Source organism: Rhinolophus hipposideros (genome assembly GCF_964194185.1).
Source record: "Rhinolophus hipposideros genome assembly, chromosome: 15".
Classification (NCBI taxonomy): domain Eukaryota; kingdom Metazoa; phylum Chordata; class Mammalia; order Chiroptera; family Rhinolophidae; genus Rhinolophus; species Rhinolophus hipposideros.
Genome location: NC_138061.1, coordinates 22,573,266 through 22,599,889, shown reverse-complemented (window position 1 = coordinate 22,599,889; position 26,624 = coordinate 22,573,266). Strand labels below are relative to the sequence as shown.

The window sequence follows — 26,624 nt, the reverse complement described above, 5'->3', positions numbered from 1 at the left end:
AAACTTCTGTCTCAGTTAAGTTATTAATTACAGTTTGTTTTGGATCTTCAGAGTCAGTCTTAAATTGTTGAAAGAGTAAATGTTAAATCTGTGGTTGTAAGGGTATATATTATTTTTGTCATCAGTACTGATAAGATGGTGTTTGGGGACATGAGTGTAAGATCACTAAAATGAAATGGCAAGAGGTCTTCTATTTCCCTTGATAGGACTGATTTTCCCTCTGTCACAGTCAGGCTTCAGGGCTTATAAATGTGAAGCTTGCCTTTTCTTTTCAGGCAGCTCAGTGTGTGGCTTTTCCTACCCTTGCACACTGTCCTCAGTGAGATATTGTTTGCCCATCTTCTATGGCTGATAAACAGCTCTGGTTCAGATTAGGCTGCCTTTTTTTTTTCTTTTGAGAATTTCTGGTCTTTCTAGTTACAATTTTTATGTGTCCTTGTTTGTGGCTCTGGAACTTGATTCATTATTAGTTGTAGAATGAAAGGTAAGATTTATTTTGTTCTCCTGAATTTTCTCTCTCCCAGTCATAAAGCTTTAATCAGAAGCTAATTTAGTGGTGCTAAGTTAGGCTTAGAAATTGCCTTCAATTCTAGTTTAATTTATTCTGTTTCTGAGTTGTGGAAAAATCTTATTTTATGATTCTTAGTTTACATTTGTACAATTTAGGAAAATATGACCACCTATATTTTAAATATATATAGGCCTTATTTTTTCTGTTGGGCTTAAAGAGCTGTGTTGGATATTGTGAAACTGGAAAGAGGCCGTGTGGATAGTTATGGAATTTAGGTGAATTTGTAGTTGGTAGAAGTGGTGAATTGGAAAAGTGGCAGGGTACACATGTTTCTCATTCAAGTCTAGTCTATTGATGTCAGTAAAAAGTGTCAGTAGCTGGAAAAGGCAAAAGCATCTTGACAGAGTGGAAAAAGTTGTGCCTCGTGTTCTGTTGACCAAGAGGAGGTTATATTTTCAAACTTGCTTCCTGAGGTGAAATTGAAGCCTTACATCTGCCCTGATTATTCTTCTTAGCTCAGATTTTGATTTTTCAAATCTTCCCTATTAAGTATATGTTATAGTAGCATTTCATATTTCAGTGTTTGCTATGCCTGTATTGGTTGAGATTCCTATTAATCTGTGTTATATTTCCGGTCTCTCTTAGGGCATTTATACTACTAGCATCCCCTAAAATAGAGGCATGCATGCATGCTTGTAGTCTGGTAAGTATAAACACTAGGGTTATTTTTTTTTGCGGTTGTTAGAAAACCTTACAGGAGCATTAACCTAGGAGAGATTTGGGGTTTGCACGTAATTGTGGAGGACTGGTCAGTTTGTGGCCTGTTCTCCAAAATTGTTCTTTATCAGCCCCATGCCGTAGGGATTTCAGAAGGAGTTGCTTTTCTATTTATTAGAGGTGACATGAGCAGTGGGACAGTGGCATAGAGACCATGTTGCTCTTGCTAAATATACATCCCTGACAGTTGGATAATAGGTTCCAGGAAGTTCAGTGGAAAATTAAAACAAAGCAACATTTATAGCTGATTGAACTTGAAAAGCCATTTTGGTGTTGAATGGCAAATATGTAGACTTCAGCATTCCTGGAGCCTGATGCATCCCGCTGGGTGACCCTGTTCCTGTGTACATGACGGCCTGGGGACTCAGCAGTATGCAGGGTGCTCTCTTCGAGAGTGTTTTGAAGAAAGAAAGTTTGCTGCTGCTTACGGAAGTCTCCTTCCTGTAGACTTATGCCACGCAGGTTCCTTATGTCGGAGCATCTTTCCTGGGATGGTTTGAGGACTTATTTGTTAGAAAGACAGGAATGTCTGGCAAGAGGCAGAGGAGCTTCTAAGTACTATAAATACTTCTAGTCATTCTGTATTGGGGCTGAAGCTCTAAGTAGATTGCTGTGGTGTGTACACATGACCTTAGCATGGTAACACTTCTGATTAATGTCCTTAACTGTCATGAGGCTACGGGCTTGAGCCTTAAGTCGGGCTGATTGGTGGAAAAGAGGGCTTTGGACTCTACGTGTGGGGTAGTTAATCTTGTTGGAACTAGGAGAGAGAGACTGTAGGGGATGGGAAGGGGAAGAAATGGTCCAGGGAATGTAGGTGGAGAGAGAGAATCGAGCCTTTTGCAACTATCAAGAAAAGTTGCTGCACGTACCCATCTTTGTCTCCGGGATGATCTCATGCTGCTATTCCAATGTCTCTGTCTTGTGGACAGTGAGGTTTGGATGTCTGATGGGAGCTTATGAGCTTTGGTTTGGTAAGGGTTATGAGAAAGCCTCTGTCACTTCACTCCATCAATCCCTTTGGAACTTCATGCTAATCAGCCTGGCTATCACGAAAACATGAATTGTGGATACAGGCCTAATTTTCTTCTGCTCCCACTAAAGTGAGCGGTCTTTGTTGACTGTAGAACCAGCCATTCCTGTGCCCTGTGAATTTCCCCAAAGTTGAACTCCTCCAGTTGAACTGAGAGTTTATATTTTTCCAGTTTATCAGGGCATTTCCCCAGCAAATGAGGATTTTTCTCCCCTTGCATCTTAACTGAAAAACAGAGATCCAGCCTTAACAATTCCCTCAGCTCCTCCTTTACTTAATGAAGAGCTTGAGTGAGCCCCATTTTTAGATATGGTTCCTTGTTATGGTGGAATGTTTATAAACTTAAAAAATGTTAAATTTCTCTCTGCGCCACACTCTACTGTGGTGTTGAGGTATAATGCACTTAATGAGTCTCTTCCCTTCTCAGCTACAGCTACAGCAGCTCTATGCTTAGATTGCTTAGCAAGCACTTGTCAGCTTGGGATAACCTGGCACCAAGCCCTCTGTTCACTTATGTTTCAGTGCTGTTGAAGTTCAGCTTTTAGTTCAGTTTAGTTGGTAGGGGCCTAACCGTTTTAGCTGGCAGTTTCATCCATTGCAAGAGGATCTTGGCGGCTGATCCACTGTTGTCTATGCAGTTTAAAGAGTCTTTAGTTGGAGTAAACCCATACTTTTGGTGTTCGTAGGCTATGAAGCTGTAGTGCTGCAAGGTAGAAACAGCTGTTTCAGTTTGGTTTCTCCAACAGAAACAACTGTGCTCATGAACCCCTGCTCCAGCTGTTTTCCTTGGTGCCTACAGAGTCTCTGAGGAAGAAAGAGGTTTCCAGTGAATTGAGTTTAATTGTGGCCTATTGCTTTCTCTGTCTACACCTCACACTGGCAGCATTAGTTTGCTTCCTAAGCCACTTAAAGCAAAGATGTGTGTTGTCCTACGGCGATCTGAGGCTTGACTAGGCTCATCTTGGTGGTCTCCTAATGGTGAAATTAGGGCCCAGGCACAAGGCAATGCTGGTTCCTATGGTGTCTAGTGGCTATCGTTCTTCCCAGTCAATGCTCACTTCGTCAGGACCCAGAAAGTCGTTCTGAATGCACACTCCAGAGGCCTGTGCAAGGGAAGCATAGTGTGGGTGCTCATGAAAAGGAATTGTGCCGCTGGACAAAGGGAAGATTTCATGACTTGAAAGCAGGCTCCTTGTATTGTGGAGACCAGGTTATTTTCCCAATTTTAGGGAAGTCACACTACAACAAGAAGCTTCATGTTCTTCTAAGTACACACAAGTCCAAACTGCAGTTAGTACTCTTCTTTTCCTGAAATAAGAAAGTGATTTACGAGGTGTGGGCCCTTACGTGAAAGAAAACAAAACCGGCCGCCGTGTGGGCCTGTAAAATTCTTGTGCCATCCCAGTGGTGTGGGTTACAGAAGGAGAAGATGGAGAGGGTTAGCTGGCCCTCCCTTGCTGGGGCTCAGCTGCCCCAAATACTTGTGATATTGTGTGTTATTTATGAGCTCGTCTGGGCTGGGATTCACTACCCCACACTCTGGTAGGTGAAGATTTGCAGGCAGAATGTAGAAGCCCTCATTAATCTTCCTGGTCTTGTTGAGGATTTTTTGCCGGTCGGAGCTCCTGTTGGAGAACGGACTGGCCTTTCCCACTGAACTGCAACGGCTCAGATTAATATTAATCCCTTTAATGCTCCAGTTCATGATATAGTCATTAGGTGACTTGGAACTAATCCTATCCACCTAACTAGTGTGATTTATTAAATACACATGGAGATGGACTCTGAATACAGCCAGGCAGGATCAGCAGCAAATAAATACCTCTGTGTATCTATATTAATGCTGGTTGATTGGGACACAATTGCAGGCGGAACTGGGGAGAAACAAGGGCAAAAGGAGGCTGAGCTCTAATCAATAGCATTTCCCCACCTTTAATTTAAGTGGCAGAAACTGTAAAAACTCTATAGACATAGGCCTAAACTAAGGAAGAAATCCCTTATACGTATCAATTATTTGAATCACTTTCCTCCTACTTTTTTTATTCCTTTCGGTTTTAAGAGTAACTATCGAAATAGAACTTTCTCTGTGACTTGACTTGCTTAGATTCTTTGAGTTCATAATCAGTAAACACTCAAGGCTGGGCAGGTCCTGCCTCCTCTTCCTTAAATTTCAGGGCTTAAATTTTTCTTTTGGAAAGGGGCAAGGAGGTAGAGCAGCCAGGCCTGCCAGGTAACAGTTCTCTTCTTTGATCATTGCCCAAGCTAGCAGAAGCATAATTTCTTTGGTAAATAATTGAGGTTTATTATTTTTCTTTCTCGAACCTCCTTTTCTTCTCCCTCTTTGCTCTTTTAGCAGAGATGGCATTAATATGAAAAACATCTACCTAGCTGGCTTCGTTTAATCAGGCAAGTCTGACATTTGTGAAACTTCTCATTAACATTTTCCCCAAAGAGCACAAAATGGCCTCTCCTCCGTCTCCCCTCCCAATACAGCCACCTCAAAGTTTAGGCTGCTTTCCATCACCATTGGCAGGCTGTTCTCAGAGATGTTACTTCTCGAAACTCTCATTCTTGGCCAACAGCCATTGGTCACATATGGGGGAACCTTCTGTTCAGGTGCTGCCCACCCAATTCCTTGTAAACATCACTTTTTTTTTTTACCAGTTTTTCCTGGAAATGACAAGAAATCTTTGATAGGAAAACAGGGGTTTGGATTTTTTCAGTACTTCCCTGTGACCTTTGTCAACTAATTCAAAAACATTGGTTGAGCACTACTACTGTGGCCCTCAACTAGACACTGTGGTTAATACAAAAGCAAGGAAGCTTTGTCCCTGGTGGGCGGCTGATTGTCTCAGTTGGTTAGAGCGCAGTGCTCATAACACCAAGGTTGCCGGTTGGAGTCCCACATGGGCCAGTGAGCTGCGCCCTCCACAACTAGATTGAAAAGGACTTGTCTTAGAACTCATGGGTCCTGGAAAAACACACTTTTTAAAAAAAAATTAAAAAAAAAAAAAGCTTTGTCCCTCTCTGCCTTACAGGAACTTACAGACCACAATTAGCTATTCCATAAACCAAAATGTGCTATCCTAACGCAACAGTACTCTAGAAGTACAAAGAGGAAGTACAGCTCCAAGAAGTACAAAGAAGGAAGAGATTAATTCTGGTAGCAAGAAATCAAGGGTAGTCAGTTATCTTTGCTGAAATCAGAAAGTGAGTAGATTCCGGGGAAGATCTTGGTTTTGTTACTGCCTTCAAGGCAAGAGACCAGTGGATGAGAACTGACCTGGAATAGAGATCTTGACATATCATGGTGGTAATAGTACTTCCTACTTTTACTGCAAGGTGGGTGTTTGTACTCCTCAGTTTTCTTTGTCATTCCCTTTTCCACTTTATTTCAAAGTGGCATAACCAGCTCACGTCCAAATGAGGACAATAGTCTCCTGTCAGTTACATTACTTCTGTTTCGATCATACTCTTGAGAAGCTCTACCTCTCTAGTATTTGACTGAATATAGTTTAGGTGAGGACATGGCCGGCTTCAATTTCTAGCTAATTTCATTTGTCCTCCTCCCCTTTCCCTTTCTTCATACTCTATCTTATTACAGTATTAGTGACTATTCAACAAGCATTAGGAACAGAACCACCATTTAGGTCCTATGTGAGCTACAGATTTAAAATTGCTCTAGTTAACAAGTAGGAGCACTTGGCATGCCGCACAATTAGAAATCATAGTCATTAATTTCAGAGCTGTATAGTCCTTTCCAGTTCTTATCCTTTTAGATAGACAGAAAAACGAATAAATTAGGAACCAGAAAATTTGGAAGTTTGGTCATGGTCATACAAGCTACTGCAATCTGTAGTGTGTAAGCAACGACTCTGGATTATTCATCTTTGTATCTCTAAAGTCTAACAAAGGGCCAGGCCCACAGAAACTGCAAAATAGTGTTTGTTGAAGGAGTGGATGACGGATTTGAATCCAGAAAGGCTAGGATTGTTTCAGTGATGTTATAAGTGCCAAGTTTTTATGATTATTTTTAATTTTCTAAAAATGGAAAGACTATTGTAGTAAAAAATTATTCTTAACTTTTCATGAACAAAACAAGTCAGTATTAATATTAAGTTTCGGTTAAGTGAGAATTTTACTAAAACTTAATGATAATATTCCATCAAACTGTGATTTAGGGCTGCCTAATTTTCCCTTTTTTCCAACTAGCTTAAAAATATTAAAAATAATTTTCAATAATTATAAATAATGTAATAAAATATTCCATGTAGAAAAACTTGGAAAATACAGAGCAGTATAAAGAGATGGAAATAAATACCATCCATAGTTCAAGAAATAATATTACTTTATCTTTTCTTATGTACATACACATATAACACCCTTTAGCAAAATTGGGATCGTATTCTGTATATTTTTGCCTTTTGCTTTTTTCTTTTATTATTTATTATGGGCATTTTCCACATCATTACATAATCTCAGAAAACAAGATTTAATGTTATTTATTGTATGTTTTAAAATTTATTGAGTTTCATGTTATTGGTTATTTAGGTTATTTCGTTTTTCAATATTATAAGCAATATAGTTTAAATGCCTTTGTATAAAATTCTTTGCCTATCACTCTTACTTCTTTGTAGTACATTCTTTTTATTATTTTTATTTCGATTTAGGTAATATATAGTTTTTGAGGTTTTTTTGAAAGATTTTTTTATTGGGGAAAGGGAACAGGACTTTATTGGGGAAGTGTGTACTTCCGGGATTTTTCCAAGTCAAGTTGTTGTCCTTTCAATCTTAGTTGTGGAGGGCGGAGGGTGAAGCTCAGCTCCAGGTCTAGTTGCCGTTGTTAGTTGGTTGTTAGTTGCAGGGGGCACAGCCCACCATCCGTTGCTGGAAGTGAGGAGTCAAAACAGCAACCTTTTGGTTGAGAGGACGGGCTCCAACCAACTGAGCCATCTGGCACTGGCCCATGTGGGAATTTAACCGGCAGCCTTCAGCGTTAGGACCCCGGAACTCTAACTGCCTGAGCCACTGGGTCGGCCCCGGTAATATAATTTTAAAAAGTCCAGTAGTGCTGCAAGGCATATCACCATTGCCCTCCCCCAACCTAGTGTTCTAAAACACTTGGTTTTTTATTCATTATGCTAGGTTCTTCGCGAGTGTTCTTTTGATCTAGAAAATCATATCATTTGACTTTGGGAGGTGATCTTTTATTACTTCTTAAATTATTTTCCCTTCCGTTTTTTCACATTCTTTGAACTGGTCTGCTATTTTCTCACCCTCCAGCTGGTGGGTGAGAGCTTGTTTCTCATTGGTGCTTCCTTCTAAAAGGCACGTGGTATTCAGCCTTTTCAGCTCTGCTCCCATGTCCTTTTCATCTGCTAAGAATATGTTGTTGAATATTATTCACTACATTCTCCTCACCTTAAATCACTTTATTCTGCCTACTATATGTTTCAGTTTTCATATTTAACTCTTAAACACTCTTAGCATCTTGCACTTCTCTTTAATAGTACTTGTGTGAGCCCTTGCCTAATGCTGTTCTCTTTCACTCTGTAGGAAACTCCATGAGGGCAGGTATTGCACTGCATTGTTTACCACTATATTTCTATTCTCTAGCTAAGTGACTGGCACAAAGTTGATGCTCATAAATATTTGTTGAGTGAATTAATTAGTATTTTTCTTTAATCAAATAGAATGTATTTTGTCAAGTGGAATGCAGTAGGGATTTAACTTTTACCCCCTAATAATTAATCATGTGTTACAAGACCACCTATTGAATATTTTTTTTATCATATATCATATGCTACATATTGTCCTACTCATTCTTTTGCTAGTAGTATACTTGTTTATTTGTTATAGCTTTGTATTTGTTATAGCTGTAAACTTTCTGTTTTTAGTTGTTTTAAAAAGTAGTCTGGCTATCATCCGGTTATTATTTCACATGAAGTACAGAGTCACTCAAGTTCTTTTTTAAATTTCCATTGGGATTTTAATTCAGGAACATAAGTTAATATGGGGAGAATTGACATCTTCATAATATATTTGGCCTCCCTATCCAGACCACGTTGTAGCTTCTTTATTTATTCAAGACTTCTTTTGTGACTAGTAAAATTGGTTGGTTTTTCTTTCCCCGGTTTATGTGCCATAAACCTCTCAGGTATAATTCTTAGGTATTTTTTATTTTCAATTGCTAATGGGAATGGGATTTCCCCCTACCCCATTATAAATTCCTTTTATTTTAACTAAAACTGTGTAGATTATCCTGTTTTCCTGCAATACAGTGTATGCTATATGCCCAAGACAAAAGAATTACTGGCTTCATTTTTAACAAAAGCCAACTGTTTCAGTTACCTGTTGCTACACGAGTTACTCCAAAAGTGAGTGTCTTGATACAAGTATCTCACGGAATTGTATCTCACAATTCCATGGGTTGACTAGGGCTCAGCTGGGCAGTTCTTCTAGTGGTCTCACTTGGGGTCTCTCCTGCAGTTGGAGTCAGCTGTGGCTGTGGATTGAATGTCTGGTGCTATGTGGCTTCTGTTGAGGTGATGCCTGAATCTCCAGGGCTTTTCTTCATGACCTCTGTCCCCCAAAGGGTGGCTTAAACTTTGTGCATGGCAGTTCAGATCTACAAAATGGAAGAAATAGAAGCTGTAAAGCCTTTTTAGTACCTGAGCAAAGAAGTCCCAGTTTGTCACTTCCTCTACATTGTATCTGACAAAGCAGTCACAGACCAGATTCAAGGGAAGCCGACATAAGCTCCACTTGTTTATTGGAGGAGGGGCATGTCAGGAATGGCATTGTATGGGACTGTCTTTAGAGACTAAGAATCATAATGGCATCTGTTCATTTTCCTTCCCTTCCTCCTTGTCTCCCTTCTTTTATACCAGGTAGCTATCCTAGACTCTGAGGTTCCCACAAACATCTTTTATCCAGTCAACTTCTAGTACCAAATCACTATATTCATTGTTATAAGCAGGAATCTGGTTGAAAGGGGGGGTAGCAGAGGTTAAAAAAAAAGTTTAATGTTTCCACCTTCCCATTTGCTCTCCTGTGTGAGGTATAACTCTTACGGACAGAAATACAGAGTTCACTTGAGCATAAAATACCAGAGAAGGGGCCTTGTTCTCTTGAATTCTGCCTACTCTCCAGGAAGAACAGCTTCTCCCTTTCCTCCCTGGCAGACGTCCAACCCCTTCCCTCTTTATGGCTTGTCATAAGAGTTCCCTCCCATGCTGGTCCAAGTAGAAATGAGAAAGTATTATTCCTTTTCTTTTTTCGTGTAGTACTTCTCCTTGCCCTAGGTTTACTAATCTCTAGCTTAAATATGTATCAAGCAAAGATGTGTAGTCTTCTCCCCGCACCTCCTCCTCAGCCCAGGCTGAAGGAAAGCAGCAGGTGATGGAATGCATAAAGGATGGGGGTGCTGGAGAGGGAAGGAATCTTTTCTCACACACTATGGATGTTGCTCAACAGAATGGGTGTGAAATTTAGTCAGAGCCACAGCATGTGTTTCAATTTTCCAGGGAATTTCCTCTTCCCAACTGTAGGTTTAACCCTTTCTTCTGTGTATGCCAAAGGCTGTCAGAGATACATGAAATGCGTTATTTGCAAGAAGAAGAAAATGCTAGGATTTCACGGGGCCCCTTTGAGAGCTAGGATCTCTAACTTATTTCCTGCCAAATGGTTGTGGAAAAAGCATAACTTTGCAGTTAGACAGACCTAGGTTCAAATCCCGTCTCTACCACTGACTGGTCTTGGGCAGTTACTTGACCTATTCGAACCTCCGTTTTTCATCTGTAAAATGGAGATTAAAAACTTGTCTTACAGGGTTCTTGTGAAGACTAAATCAAATGATGTGTGCAAGATGTCTAGTACAATGCATGCCTTGCACATAATAGACACTTGATATACATTTGTTTTCTTCTCCAATATTCCCACTAGGTTTTGAGGGTATCTACTCTTATTTTATCCTTTGCTGCCTTGGGTTTGCCATGTAAGCATCTTATCACATCTTAGATTTGTTGCTTTTCTCCCAGACTCTAAATGTGTTAGGGGGAAGAAAGCGTCCCACATGATATGCAGAATCTCTCTGGGTGTCCTCATTAAGCTAAAGGATGAGTCTCTGTAACAATGCTAAGAAGAATTACAAGGCTAGTCTTCCCATCTGATCCTGGAGGCCATATGAACTTACGAGTTATAAAATCATGCAGGGAAGAGCTAAAATGAAACGTAGAGGTCACCTAGACCGTTTTATAGAGAAAGAACTGTGTCTTAGAGGTGATGTGTTGTGCAAGGCCTCATGACAGAATAGCGGCAGTTCTGGAACTAGAGCTTTGACTTGTCTACTACTGTAGTTATAACTTAATTTTTTGGAAGACTGTCTGAGTTGTAAATTCTCAGGGCCTAGCTTTTGTTATATGTGAACTTCTAAATTGGAACCCTAATTATACTTTTAGCAATGGGGAAGTAAACACTGTTGAAGACATTTTAGTGACACTCCTTTGGGGAGCAACAGGGCTTCATTGAGGGTGTATCAGTTATCACCTGAAAATCTCTTCTTTCCCCAAAGGTTGCCCAAGGGGCACTGAGGTGGCAGCTCAGCTGGCTGTTGAGCCTCTGCTCCCAGAATGGTGAGTTGGGAAGCAAATTTGTTTCTTCTATATCTTCATTCTGTAAATAATGCCAAGTAGGGGAGGTTCACCCCAAGTCCCCAGCTCTTTTTTTTTAATTGAGGTATAATTAACACACAGTAAAATGCACAGGTGTTCAGTTGATAAATGTTGATCATTGTATAAACCCACGTAAGCACCATTAATAAAAAAAGATATAGGACACTTTCATGACCCTAGAACATTTCCTCATACCCCCTTGAAGTTATCCCCCACACACATACACAAACCACTTTCTTTGTTCTATTACGATTAGTTTGGTTTTTTGGATTTCGTATAAGTGGAATCATACAGAATATACTCTTTTATGTCTAGTTTCTTTTCACTTAGCATGTTTTTTGAATTTATCCATGTTGTGACATGTATCACTGTTTCTTTTTTCTTTTCTCTCACTGGCTGTCAAATAATCTTTAATTGAAATATTTTCCTTTGTAGTTCCTAACTAGCTGTGCCTTCCACTGAACCACCATTGATGTCCTCCATGTTGTCACAAGAGTGGCGGCCATCAACACTGCAGACCACAGACTGGGCAGTGCCTAAGATCTCTTTAATGTTCCAGAGAGTTCTCTAGCTAGAGAGTGGTACTTCATCTGTCCGACAGTCTTGACAATCTCATCACAAATGAGATTTCCACTGTGCTTAATTTTGTTTTGCTTCTTTCTGTCTCCTGGTGGTTGTCTGAGGGCTTTGATGATCAGGGCAGAGGCAGCGGTACTAGAGGCAGGTACCCGTCCGGGCCTGTCTGTGATGAGTGGTCAGTTTCCCTGTACTTCTCAGACCCACCATCACAAACCTTTTTTGGAGACAGACCCTAGGGGCCTATCTCGGGGCTCAGGGCAGACATGGCACCATCTTCCCCACTGGTGCACCTCGGGTCTGTGACTTTGATCTCGTTGGGGTTGAACTTCAACAGCGTGATGGAGGCGGCAGGTGTCAGATGAACCCGGATGCACGTCCACCCCAGGCAGTTGCACCTTGGCCTCCTTCGAGCCTAAAGCCATCACTGTGTCTTTTTGTTTTGATTTGTTTTGTGTTACTGAGCACTATTCAATTATATGGATAAACCATAAGAGAATTTACTCATTCTTTTATGGAAGGATGTTTGGATAGTTTCCAGTTTTGTCTGTTATGAATAGGCTGCTATAAACTTTCCTGTACAGGTCTTTTTGAGAACATATGTTTTAGTGTCTCTTGGATAAATACTTACGAGTGAAATTGCTGATCATAGGGTATATGTGTGTTTAACTTTAAAAGAAACAGTTCTTCAAAGTGGCTGTACTCCTCCCCTCCCCCCAGTCTTAACTTTTCTTCCCCTAGAGCCTAGGCTCTTTAAGTTGAGGATTTGGCAGGAGAAGAGAACCGACATCATCAGGGTCCCTGCTGCCAGAGCACAGTGGCCCGAATCGGACACTTAAAAAGCTGAAACAGGTGTTTGAAACCCTACTCCAGCCTCCCCATTTGATGCCAGCCCCCTGAGATGTTGGGACTTGGCCAGCAGAATTCAGACCTAATCTAATGGATGCTGGATTAGGGACTTTTGTAGGACATGGCTACATAATAGTGTATATACTGTGGCTTTTTGTACATACTGTACATCTTCATATAGGAGAGGGGCCTTTCGTGGCCCAAATGAGCCTGGGCAGTTAGTCTTCAGCATGGGGCAGTTAGTCTGTGCCAGATGATAGGCCCTCCCCACTCTTCTTACCTCCACCTTTTCTCCTTGAAGCTGTATGCAGAAGTCAGCACTTCCATTAGTGACATTAATATTGCCAAGGTCTTTTAGCCAGGTAGGATTTTGGTATTCTGTGTGTCAAATATTATGGAAGAGAAATTATGCCCTGGTAAATTCTTTCTCCTAATTTTTAATGCCTCTATCTTACCTAGGCCTTGGGGAACTAATTCTGATGGGCCAAAGGTTAAAGCAGGAAACTGAAGGTTGGGGTGTGGACTCCCAAAGCCAAGTGACTTAATGTACTAAAGCAATAATTCCTCTCACCATGCTCATTGGGGTTGAAATTGATAGAAAAGTGACCTGTCTTTACAGGGCTGCTTCAACTGAAGATTTCAAAAAATTAGGTTCCAATTCCAAATCTTTTCGAATATTGGTTAGAAAATGCCACTCTAGCCTTTCCACAAACCCTTGAAGGGAAAAGCATTACTGAATTCAGGTCCACCTTCCACCTTCATAGGTGGCCATGCCCTTAAACCTAATCTGGATATCTTTAGACCTCAGTTTTGGAAGATAGGACCTAATATTGGACTTTATCAAGTGGATGCCGTTCTTGGTATGAATAGAGTGAAATTTCTAGATTAAGATTCGTTCAGTACCTTCTTTTTCTTTTAATTACCATATAGTAAAACTGCCTCTTTGGATATAGAGTTCTATGAATTTTATCGCATATATAGACCCTGTAACCACTGTGGCAATCAGGATACAAAACAGTTTCATCGCCCCAGAAAACTCCTACTATTACCCCGTTGTAGTCACACCCTCCCCCACCTCTAACCTCTGCCAACCACTCATCTCTGTCATCAGTGTTTTATCAAGAAGGTCATATAAGTGGAATCATGCAGTATGCAACCTTTTGAGACTGGCTTCTTTCACTCAGCATGATGCCCTTGAGGTTCGTCTAAACTGTTGCATAGATCAATAGTTAGTTCCCTTTTTATTGTGAGGTAGTATTCCTTTGCATGTATGTACCACAGTTTGTGTATCCATTCCCTAGCTAAAGGACATTTGGCTTCTCCAGTTTGGGGCAGTTGTGAATTAGCGCTGCTATACACATTTGTGTACAGGTTTTTGTGTGAAGAACATTGGTATCTCCGTGTGGTTTAAATTTGCGTTTCTCTAACGGCTACTGACATCAAACATCTTTTTGGTGTGCTTATTTGCCATCCATGTATCCTTTTTGGTGATGTTCAAGTCTTTTGCCCATTTTTAATTTAATTGTTTGTTTCCTCACTGTTGAGTTTAGAGACTTTTTGAACTATTCTGGATTCAAGTCCTGTATTGGCAGTATAGGTTTTTTTTTCTTCTCCTCCCCTCCCATAATACAATTATTTACAAATATTCCTCCCAGCCTGTAGCTTGTCTTTCCAGTCTCTTAACAGTATCTTTCATAAAGCAGACATTTTTACTTTTGATGAAGTCCAGTGAATCAGTTTTTTTCTTTTATACATTGTGCTTTTGGTGTCATATCTAAGTTCTCTTTGCCCAATCCCAGGTCACAGAGATTTTTCCTGCTTTTTTCTTTTTCTAAAAGGTATACAGATTTATATATTCATTTATATCTATGATCTACTTTGAGTTAATTTTTGTATAACGTGTAAGGTTTAGACCAAGTTTCTTTTTCTTTTTATTTGCATATGAATGTTCAATTTTTTTAACATGACTTATTGAAATCAGTGCCTTTTTAGATACCAGATTCTCCTTACGACTGTACATTCTTTAGAAATGAAGGGGTTACAGAGGATTCTCTCTTGGGCTTCTTTCTTTCAAGGACTCACCCTTGTTCCTGTTCCTTGTTTCTTTCTGGGTCTTTCTGAATTTGGGTTTGTTTTTAATGCCATGTAATGGAACACTCATTATTTGTAAGTTGATTGAGCACAAAGTATTTTATTATAAAGTGGCCATCTATCACAAGGAGGCATGTGGGCTGTAAAAAACATTAACTGTGCACCCTGGCCTGGAATGCAACTTTACCAGAATAATGCAGCTTTTGTGTTGTATGCAGTTGGGATAAAATGAGAGACAGAGAGACAGATATTGTTGAGGGAACAGGTGTTGGCTGAACCCCGGGTTCAGTTCCATGTTTTCTGAAGTTGTTTCCCAATCCTTTCAGGATTGCTCCTCCAGATTCAGCTGTCTTTGAAGGTTCTCTGGGCAACTTTCAGAGCAAATAATGTGTGACTTCTCAGAGTATTGCTGCTCCCACAAACTTTATTTGTTCATTCTCCAGCTCACAAACATGTCTTCAGATGGAACAATGGCAAGTGGTTTCAGTACTTATCCTGGCCCTTATGGGTTCCATTTTTCATACCTTTGTTTTCCCCGTCAGTAAAATGGGAAATATCCCTTGCCGTAAGTGCTTGAGCCCATTAGCACGAAGGTTGGCTGAGGCAGAATAAGATTCTTCAGTTTTAATGTCATTAAGAATGTATGAAGAAGAAAAAAGAAAGAATTTATGATATGCTGTCCTAGAAACCATTCACAGCTGTTGGAGATAGGTGGGTAAGTAGGATTTTGTACACCTAAGGAACAGGGAAAGGTTGCTTACCAGTCCCATAATTGATATTCTTTGGGGATGCTCTGATTCTTTAAAAGCTTTGGCTATTGGAAAAGCTTCAGTCTTTTCCATCATCTGTAGGCTTGGCTAATGTCAATTCAGAATTAAGCTTTTTTTTTTTCCCCCATCTTATTTTCCTTCAGGGCCCCGGAGGAGACCTGACAGGGTGGTAATTGATAATAAACCTGTAATTGTCTTCTTGCTGTTGTTGAACAATGAACATTTTTACTAGACTACAAGAGAGGAATTTGGATTGAAAAAGTTACACCAAGTGTAATGAGTGCGTAAAGCTGGGGTGAATCGTTCTGTTTTAAAGTATAGCAACAGAAATTTTTAATTTCTCCTGGGCTTTCAAATTGCCTGCTTAAGTTTGGGCTTGGTTTTATACAATGCATGCAGAAAACGGCAAGGGAGAGTAAAGGACCATAGGCGCTCGGTTTGCCTGTATGTTACAACCTAATTGCTTTGCTTTCAATATGTGCCAATTTCCCCAAGAAGGGAGAGCACTAGTGTTTAGAGTTGATACGCATCAAACTTGTGCTCTCAGTAAGACACATGGATCAGTCTGTCCTCAGGCTTCTGCGATGTGTTTGAGGCCAGCCCCTGTGGGCCTCATTTAGCCCTGCTGGCCTTGTTAAAGGGGCCTCACTCTTCTTCTTGGATTAGGAGGGAACCTGGGCAAACCTGATGCTTAATTTGTATGGCAGTGCTAAAATCAATAACAGTGTTTAGTCACTGGTGAGGAGGAGAAAAGGTGCAGAAGAAACTTCAATTCTAGGATAGTTAAGTTTTAAATTTTTATTTGCCATCCAAGTCATGCAGTTAATATATCTAGTAGTAAACCTGTAGCAATCAATAAATAGCCTAGTATAATGTGTAAGAACATAATGCAGTGTTGAAGAACATGGACTTTGGAGTCCAGAACAGACTGGGGTTTAAATTCCACAGCTTGCATTACTGTGTAATCATGGGCAAGTCACTTAACTAACCTCTTAGTGATTTGGTTTCCTTATCTGTAAAATGGGAACAGTGATACTATTTCTCAGGATTACTGGGAGGATAAATAACCTATGTATAATAATTATGCTTAAAATCTATGTAGCTGTTGCTGATGTCTGAGGCAAATTAAGGTTGTTGTCCGAGACAATGGAATGGGATTCTGGTAAGGGTGGTGGGCAGCAGCTCCTAGCCTCAAGCTGAACTGGCAATGTAGCAGGAATTCCCAAGGTGGGAAGCTCGTTTCTCTTCCAGTCAGGATCGATGCATCATGTTAAGAAAATCATGCAACAGACTATTTTCCCATGTGCATGCTGCCTTTAAGTGCCTGTCTTATATTCCAGCAGACAAGGGTGGCCCTCCTCAACAAGGAGATGGTAAAAATGAAGATTTCTGGAGAAAAGATTTACTGAAATGCAGCCATTACTATTGGCTCTATTTGTTATCAGGGATTTTAATGCTGAATTTAAAAATCTTCCTATACTCTACCTATAGACACAGAGAGTTGGCCAAGGTCTGATCAAGTATTTGAACCAGAGAGCATATGTAAATGCCAAATACCCTTTTCTGTCTTGATCATCTTGAACATTTTGGGGCCAGATATCTAAGGAGTAAGAGTACATCCATCATCTCTGGCTTAGGTTGGAATCTCATGAACATGACCTTTCTACAAATTGCTTATCAAAAACAATTCAGGGGATCGCTTCTCAGCCTTTTGGCTAAGATCAAGTGTAAAAACAATACAGGGGAAAATATAAAATTGTGATTTCTAATTCTTGGGGTTTTTTAGACTTTCAGTAAAACCCCAAGTTGTGTAAGTACAGGAATTGCTCATGTTTAATCATAGACTTAAATTTGTTGTTTTGTTCATTAAAAAGCAGTTTGAGTTGGTTTTTGAGGGATAGATCAGTCTGAGAAATGAATACTTCTCAAAGAATTTTTAAAGGATCAAGTTTTAGAAATAATTTGCCTTTCTTAGTTTAAGGTGGTTAGTATCATTATCCTCTACTGCTGGCCCGAGGTGGACCCATGGACTCCCTTTATACCAGGATGTGGTAGTGATTAAGCCATTGCCATACTTTGTCTCTTTAAGGGTCATAATATCAAAGATAAATCTCCCCTGTTCCCCCCACCCCCAACCCCTCTTCCCAATTCCCGGTCTAAAGGCACCTTGAGAAACTAAGCATGTGTTTGAGAAAAGAAAACAGGTCTGGGGAAATGTTGGGCGATAGCTGAAAAAAGAGTATCCACTGTCAGTTCAGACAAACAAATTGGGCTTGCTTCCCTCCACTCCCCCCTGACTCCCCTTTGTAACAAACCGTCTATATTCATGTGCATTTACTCCCAAACTGTACTTTGCATTTAGAATAAGTTTTAGGGATCTAAAAGAGCCTTAAAGAATCTAAACTACTACCACCATCATATTCCCCAGGAAAGCCCTATGGATAAGAAACTATGGCCCAGAGAAGTGAAGTGTTTTGCCCAAGGTCACATAATAATTAATAGACCAATAGTCAGCCTAGTGCATTTCTTTATTTCATTTCTCCTGTTATATAAGGCAGGGTTGCAAAGGCTTGTCTGGGTTTGACCCATAAGCCTGGACTAGGTAATAACATTTCTCTGAGAGCTGCCCTTTGGCAGTCTTCTCTCAAGTCAGTTCCTGAAATGAAGCCTAAATCCCCATCTGACCAGTCAAGGCCTGGAAATAAAGGTATGGCAGGTGTAGGAGATATTCCAGAGGCGTCTGGATTTGCCCAAGTTTAGTTTTTCTCATCCTTTGAACCACTACTGTTGATGTCCCGTAGTGACCAAAAAGAGCACAGTTCCTTCCTACTGAATTTAAAGTATCTCAGAAATTCCATTTGCAGATAGTTCTCCATCCTACTACTTTTACAAGAAATATTCCTGGGTACAGTATAGTCAGAAAAGTAGAACATAAGGAACCAACACTTTCTCCTAAAATGGAATGTGCAGGCATAGACAGAAAAGCCAAAACCAAGAAGCTTTTTGTGCTCAAATAATTGTGTCCTGTGTCTCTGGATACAGAAATGTCAAGAGGGGTAAATGAACTAGACTTCTGTTTTTATCGTGCTCTGATTTATTAGTCTGTCATACATGATCACCTTGTGAATGACGATATTCTGTCTCCAGGAACATGAGCCAATATTTGCAGGATGAAGAGCTAGGATGGGAGCAAGCTGGTGACCCTCCAGAAAGCAAGAATGGAGAAGTAGGCTCCGAGGGCAAAAGGGTCGAGACAGGCATTTCTGAAGCCAAATGGTGTTGAAATAATATACCACAGACCTTTTTCCTTGTCAGCGTAATCCAATTGAGAATGCCCAATCGCCCCTGATAAGAGTCACTCAGGAGTGAAGAGCCTCGCTACCAGGGAAAGCAGCTTATGTGTGCATTTTGGCTCAGGAATGTGCCAGCCCAATGCTGGCCAAATGAGAAAAGGCTGCTGCAGTCTGGAGAACACAAGCCTCCTGGGAAGATGGTGACTGCTCCCCTGTAGGCTGAGAAGAGAGTGTTCCCTTTTGTTTAATGGCAGTGCTTGATGCCACATAGGAAAGGGTGGCAGCTCTGATATGAAAAGAGAAAACGGTGTCAGGATTCATCCCCTTTGGACAGGTAACCTCATCATCTGAGAAGACAGGAGACTTAGGGGACATCTGCAGATTCTCAGACTGACGTTGGGTCAAACAGACTTCTCAGTTTTAATGTCCTAATATAGGGAGCTGAGCTGCCTGCCCACTGGTGTGGAGCAGACCACCACCAAGACCTCTAAAGGGCTTCACTTTGCTTTGTGTTGAAGTGGCCTATGAGCTTCTCCAGAAATGGTTTAATAGTTCTTGTAATTTTTCTTATTCGGCACGGACTAGCCAGAAATTGGACCTGGATTTGATTTTAGAAGCAAGTAGCCTAATACTAGAAGGACCCCAAGTGTTCTTTCTCCAATTTTCCCTCCTTTTACCCATTTCTTTTCTTTCTTCCCATCTTAGAACATGAACCAGTCACCTTTGGAGCACCCCTCTACCTGATCTGCACTCCCTGTTTACTGGACTATTTGTGCTTTGAGGTTGACAGCCTTCCAGGGTGGGAATTTTGGCTGCTTGGCAGGGGTGTCAGATGTCTCCTTCGTTGTGAAATTACTCAGCCTGCTTATGGGCAGCATCATGGCACCTTTCCCCAGAACTCAGGCACCTCTTCTCACTCTTCTGAAGAAGAGCTAAACAATTGAATTTCAGTTCCCAGGCAGGCCAAGCCAGGAGGTAGAATACCAGAAACTTTTCTGTTCTGGCTTCGTAGGAAGCAGTAGAGATGAATGGCTAAGAGAACAGATTTTGGAGTCAGATGAACCTAGATTTGATTCCCATTTCCACCACTTGCTAGTTAGCTAGTGGATAGATCTGTATGTCCTTTCTGAGTCTCATTTGCATCTTCAAAATGGAAAAAATTATGAAGAAAGAAGGTATATAAAACGCTTAGCACACAGCATGGCACAAGGTAATAAATGATAGCTGCTATTATTATTGTTATCTCTTCTAAAAGGGGATGAATATTTCAAACATTTATTTTAAAAAAGAAGCCTATTCCTTTCTCTGACAACTTGTATGCATATCTTGTAGCAAGCTGAAACCCTAAGAAAGTAAAAGCTATTTCAAATTGCACATAAATAACATACATAAATAACAACCACCAGTTATCTTGGTATTAGGTTGGTGCAAAAGTAATTGCCATTTCTGCAATTATTTTTAACTTTTTAAACTGCAATTACTTTTGCACCAACCTAATATTTATCTTTAAATTGTATCCCTTTTAAAGTTTGGTAAGCAAAGGTAGAAGGCATACCTTTGAAGTTTTTGATATTTATTTATGTCTTAAGAAATAAACTGAACTTATAGTACATTACAGTATCAAGAACATTGAACTAGAACTCTAGAACTAAAAAACAAACAACTAGAATAACAATATCTTAGTTATATTTATTGCACATTTACTTTATTCTGTGCACTGTACCATCTCATTTTACAGAATCAAATGAGATAATATATATAATTGCTGAGCACAGTGCCTGGCACATAGTCTGAGTTCGATAAATGTTAGCTGTTATTTATTTTTATTTATTTATTTATTTTAAGGATTTTATTGGGGAAGTGGAACAGGACTACACTGGGGAATAGTGTGTACTTCCGGGACTTTTCCAAGTCAAGTTATTGTCCCTTCAATCTTAGTTGTGGAGGGCACAGCTCAGCTCCAGGTCCAGTTGCCATTGTTAGTTGCAGGGGGCGCAGCCCACCATCCCTTGCGGGAGTCGAGGAATTGAACCAGCATCCTTGTTGAGAGGATGCGCTCCAATTGCCTGAGCCACTGGGCCGGCCCCAGCTGTTATTTATTTTTTAATGTGATTTATTTGAATTCTCTAACATCCATTTTACGGGTGATAAAATAACAGACTTAGAAAAGTTAAGTATCTATCACATAGCCATTAAGTTGCAGAACTGGGATTTGAACCCTACTTAAAGCCCATGTTTTTACCTGGTGCCCTCAATTTCTAATCCTGGTTCCAACATTAACTGGCTTTGCAGCATTGTACACATTGTTTACCCTACCTAAACCTTAATTAACTCCTTTGTAAATTATTTTTAGGGCCTATTTTAGCTATAATATCTAGGCTTTGGAGGATTTTTCTGGAATGGCTACTCGAAAGTTAGAGTTATTTTTGTAGAGCACTATTACTCAAAGTACAATCTGTAAACCTTCCATGTTCACAAACTGCTGCTTGGTTTATAACATCTTGACAGAATAATTTTATGTATGTTCGTTCTAATAATAAAAAGTGGAGTTTATACTATGTTTTTCAAATTTTATTTTCTAGCAATTTGTTTAATTGTAGTTTATAAAACTATAGGTCTACAATGGATTGACATAAAGGAAAAAGAAACTGGCCCTTCACAACCACATGTAGTTTGAGAAGCACCATTCTAGAGGACCATCTGAACATATTAGCAGGATTATGCGTCAAAATTTTAGGGGTTTTTTTTGTGTTTTTGTTTTTAGATAACATGTTTACAAAGAAGTGCCACTTAAATCAGAAATGTGCTGGGGTGGCCAGTTAGCTTGGTTGGTTAGAGCATGGTGCTAATAACACCAAGGTTGCCAGTTCGATCCCCGCATAGGCCACTGTGAGCTGCACCTCCTTAAAAAAAAAGAAAAGAAATGTCCTTACTACCAGTGTCCTGCTAGGAGCACAACCTCCCTTGCCATGCCCTCCCCACCCCACTACCACCAAAAGCTTTAAGAGTTGCTCCTGTTAGAGCTTCTTTGATGTTCTTGGAAATCAACAGTGGAACCTAGAGAGCAAAACTCCAGTGTTGCCTCGAGCACTCTCTTGGGAAAGGTGATTTCATACACTGCAGTTCTCTTTTTTGGAATGGTGGAGGAGTGAGGGTGATAGTGAAGGTTCCCCATGGGCTCATTAAAAAGTCCAGCCCTTCTACTTTTCTATCATTAAGTTTCCATAAAGCATTGATTCACAGAGTGAAAGTGCTGGAATGAACGTATTTTAGTAGTCACAGATTCCAGCACCTAATTTGACAGATGAGCTTGGGTATCATATGCCTGGCTATTGGTAGGGGTGAGACTAATGATCCCTTGTCCATTGACTGGATTGTACACTGTGTGCGGGCCACATCCAGAGCCTCCAGAGAGTTCTCCATGGCACTTTGTCCCAGCCTCTGTATGGTGTAACTCCTGCGCCCTCCAAGCATCTCAGTGGTATATTGTTGAGAGCCCACTGGCCCATGTGGGAATCGAACCAGCAGCCTTCGGAGTTAGGAACACGGAGCTCTAACCACCTGCGCCACTGGGCCGGCCATCAGTGGTATATTGAACTCTTTCATCTTAAGGAGCAGATTAGCAAATCAAACCTAGCAATATATAAAAAGAATAATATACCAAGGCTAAATGAGGCTTATCCTGGGAATGCAAAGCTGATTCAATATCTGAAAATTAATCTACCACATTAACATTCTAAAGAAGAAAAACCACTTGATCTTTTCAATTGATGAACAAAAGACACTTGACAAAATAAAACATCCATTCATCATAATGAACATCTACAAAAAAACTTATGGCTAACATTACACTTTGCAGTGAAACACTGAATGTGTTTACCCTAAAATTGGAAACAAGACAAGGTGTCTACTTTCCTAGTACTGGAAGTCCTAGCCTGTACAAGAGACAAGAAAAGGAAATAAAAGGCATGGAAATTGGAAAGGAAGAGATAAAACTATCCCTATTTACAAGTAACATAATTGTCCATGTAGAAAACCACAAGGAATCTAAACAAACACACACACACACACACACACACACACACACACATAGAACTAATAAGTGAGTTTAGTAAGGTCACAGGATACAAGGTCTACACACAAAAATCAATTACATTTCTCTATACTAACAATGAATATCTGGAAACTGAAATTAAAACAATACCATTTACAAACATAAAATTAAATACTTAGGCATAAATCTAACAAAACATATACAGAACCTGTATACTGAAAACTACAATACACTGGTAAAATAAATTAAGATCTAAATAAAGGGAGACATACCATGTGCATGGATTGGTAGGCATAATATAGTAAAGATACCATTCCTCCCCAAACTGATCTATAGACTCAGTGCAATTTCTATCAAACTCCCAACAATATTTTTTATAAATATAGACAAGTTTATCTTAAAATTGAAATGGAAAGACAAAGGAACTAGAATACTCAAACAGTATTGAAAAAAAGGAATAAAATTGGAGAAATCACTTCTGATTTTAATTTTAGGTTGGTGGGAAAGTAATTGCAGTTTTTGCAATTTTTAACCTTTTGAACCGCAATCTACTTTTGCACCCACCTAATACTTAGAATATATCTATAGTAATCAAGACTGTGTGGTAGTGTCAGAGAGTTAGACACGAAGATCAGTGGGACAGAATAGAGAACCCAGAACAGACTCACACAAATATAGCAACTGACTTGTGACAAAGGTGCAAAGAACTCAATGGAGAAAGGGTCATTTTTTCAATAAATGGTGTTAGAACAATTGGACATCCATATGCAAAAAAAAGAAAAAAAGAAACTTGGTCTAAACCTTAACACATTATACAAAAATCAAGTCAAAGTAGATCTTAGATGTAAATGAATATATAAATCTGTATACCTTTTAGAAAAAAAAAAAAACAGGAAAAATCTCTGTGACCTGGGATTGGGCAAGGGGTACTTAGAATTGACACCAAAAGCACAATTCACAAAAGAAAAAAACTGATAACACTGGACTTCATCAAAAGTAAAAATGTCTGCTCTATGACAGATACTGTTAAGAGACTGAAAAGACAAGCTACAGGCTGGGAGGAATATTTGTAAATAACTGTACTGCCAATAAAGGACTTGAATCCAGAATAGATTAAAAAGTCTCTAAATTCAACAGTAAGGAAACCAATTAAAAATGGGCAAAAGACTTGAACATCACCAAAAAGGATACATGGATGGCAAATAAGCACACCAAAAAGATGTTTGATGTCAGTAGCCGTTAGAGAAATGCAAATTTAAACCACATGGAGATACCAATGTTCTTCACACAAAAACCTGTACACAAATGTGTATAGCAGCGCTAATTCACAACTGCCCCAAACTGGAGAAGCCAAATGTCCTTCAGCTAGGGAATGGATACACAAACTGTGGTACATACATGCAAAGGAATACTACCTCACAATAAAAAGGGAACTAACTGTTGATCTATGCAACAGTTTAGACGAACCTCAAGGGCATCATGCTGAGTGAAAGATGCCAGTCTCAAAGGTTGTATACTGTACGATTCCACTTATATGACCTTCTTGATAAAACGCTAGTGATAGAGATGAGTGGTTGGCAGAGGTTAGAGGTGGGGGAGGGTGTGATACAACGGGGTAATAGTAGGAGTTTTCTGGGGCAATGAAACTGTTTTGTATCCTGATTGCCACAGTGGTTACAGGGTCTATATATGTGATAAAATTCATAGAACTCTATACCCAAAGAGGCAGTTTTACTAAATTAAAATAAATTTTTTAAACGAGGCAGAATGCACATTGCCTTGAAAGTGTCAAACCATGGCTGTAAAATTGCCCTATTCTTTCACCATGAAAGAAGACATGAAGCCAGGAGCAATTGTATGAAAGCTCAAAAGATCTGTTCCCTGTCCCGTCTCTCAATTAAAGATTTTTTCCCCATCTAGACTTTTATATCTTAAGTATACCAGCCATGACCATTTTTTATATGACAGTCCACATTGTACATAATACAGTTGTGTTCCTAAAGCAGCAAGGCTAGATGACTTTAAATGCTTTAATGTGCTTTCTAAAAAGTATTTAAAATGTTAATACTATTAAGATAAGAAAAAGTGTTTTATATATTTCAGTTTTTCCAAATATTTCTATTGGTTACATCTCAACCTTCCACCATTGCACACCCACACAAGTTTTTCTCTTAGGTTTTTTTCTGCCAATTGTACATCTCTAGGTGGGGGTAGTGGGGGATGAGAAGCAGGTTTTATACAGCTGATGTGATCAATGTACAGACAAGCTTGGAAAATGCTACCCAATCTGCCAATTAATTAAAGCATTAATCTGAGAAGCAGCCGGTCCCAGGAAATGTTTATCTGAGGGGGGGAAGGAGAGTGTGGCAGCCGGGGGTGGGGGTGGGGGCGATGGTAAGAATTGAGTGGGAAGCTCCCTGTGTATGCATGAAAATAAAAGTGCTTTGGAAACGTAGCTTGCTTTTGTCTCTAAAAGTATTGATCATGTCCCTAAATCTTTCTGACCTATTTAGCAAGCCTTTTAGGGAGCTTGTCTCTGAATGATGAAAGCACAGCAGACTCTAGAAAAACAAACCCTGGGCATAGTAGGGTAGGGAGCAAGTCCAGTGGAGCTTCTTAAACCTTCTAAATTCAGGAGTATGTAATTTGGTTGAAAGAATGTAATGGCTTTACAAGTTTTGTAACCATATAGCATATAGACTGGGTTCAAATCCCAACTCTACTTCTTATTAGCTGTGTAATTTTGGGCCAATCATGTATTTTATCTGAACCTTGTTTTTCTCGTCTGCAAAATAAAGATTATGAAAAGAGGCAGAATGCACATTGCCCTTCATCTCAGGGCATCTCTGCTTGCTGTAGGCAGAAAGGAGGCTGGAGAGTGAAGAACTTCCAAAATTACAAACTGCCTCCCTGAGTAGGGACCTGTTCAGCCTTTTGTTCTTTTTAGCCTTATTTTTCAGCAAGGTTTTATAAAACTCAAGGTTTCTCCTCACCTTCCTGGGATGTGCTACATTCTGTATCTCTAAGAGAGGTGACCTTGACCATGACAACAAAAGAAATAAAGACACTTGCTCACCCTGGTATCTCTTTCGTCACGTTTGCTGTACTCAAGATGAGTTTTACCTGTGTATCACTAAGGAGTGTGGACATGGAAAATTGACCCAGCAATATTTAATGGCATTAAAGAATTTATTATTAATTTTTAAAATTCTATTAAAATATACATAAAATCTAACATCTTAATCATTTTATTGTGAATTTTTAAAGCATGATAATGATACTGTGCTTTTTTTAAGCTTCTTGATCGTTTAGAGCTACATACTGAAAACCTCACCAATGACATGATAGTGTCTGGGATTTGATTCAAGGTAAAACAGAGAGGAAGACGGACCCAGCAACTAAGAACTCTAGCCTCATGGCACAGATAAGAAGGGCTTTTTTCTAGGATTTAACTTTTTGTTAAATGGCACCTCTTCGTTCCTGTTTCTTTTCTTGCAGAACTCTCAGAAATTGAGCCCAATGTGTTCCTACGTCCATTTCTGGAAGTGATTCGCTCTGAAGATACCACTGGCCCTATCACTGGACTGGCGCTCACCTCCGTCAACAAGTTCCTGTCCTATGCGCTCATAGGTAAGAGCTCGGGCTTTGTTGGATGACCACAGCACTTCCTTTCTTGCCTCTCCTGGGCTGCTCAGGCTTTAGGTTGGTGATACTGGAAAGTTTTTCCCAGCCGTGTGTTTCTTTGGAGAAGAGAAATTAATTATTGGTTGCTCATCATGCTAATTGACTCAGGTTTTGCAGAGTGGGGAAGGTGGGGAGGTTTCTTGGGACTCTGGTTTCTTTGTGCTTTGGAGGGAGTTAGGGGTGTGGTGGATGCCCTTGGAGGTTTGGTTTATTTTTAAAGTTATTTTTAAATGTAATGCATGCTTATTTTAAGAAGATAAACAATAAAGAGGTGTCTAAAAGAAAAGTTAATGGTCTCTCCTCTGTCTTTCTCA

At 39.8% G+C, this 26,624-nt stretch overlaps 1 protein-coding gene across 5 annotated transcripts in view; it reads left to right on the top strand.

Annotated features, from left to right (window-relative positions):
• Window positions 1–26,624, top strand: part of GBF1 (golgi brefeldin A resistant guanine nucleotide exchange factor 1) — a 112,471-nt gene that overhangs the window by 56,168 nt on the left and 29,679 nt on the right. For all 5 annotated transcript variants that reach the window (XM_081074683.1, XM_081074681.1, XM_081074682.1 and 2 more), the window contains exon 4: window positions 26,125–26,256. In XM_081074683.1, the coding sequence (XP_080930809.1) occupies window positions 26,125–26,256 (132 nt within the window). The remainder of the gene's footprint in view (window positions 1–26,124; window positions 26,257–26,624) is intronic.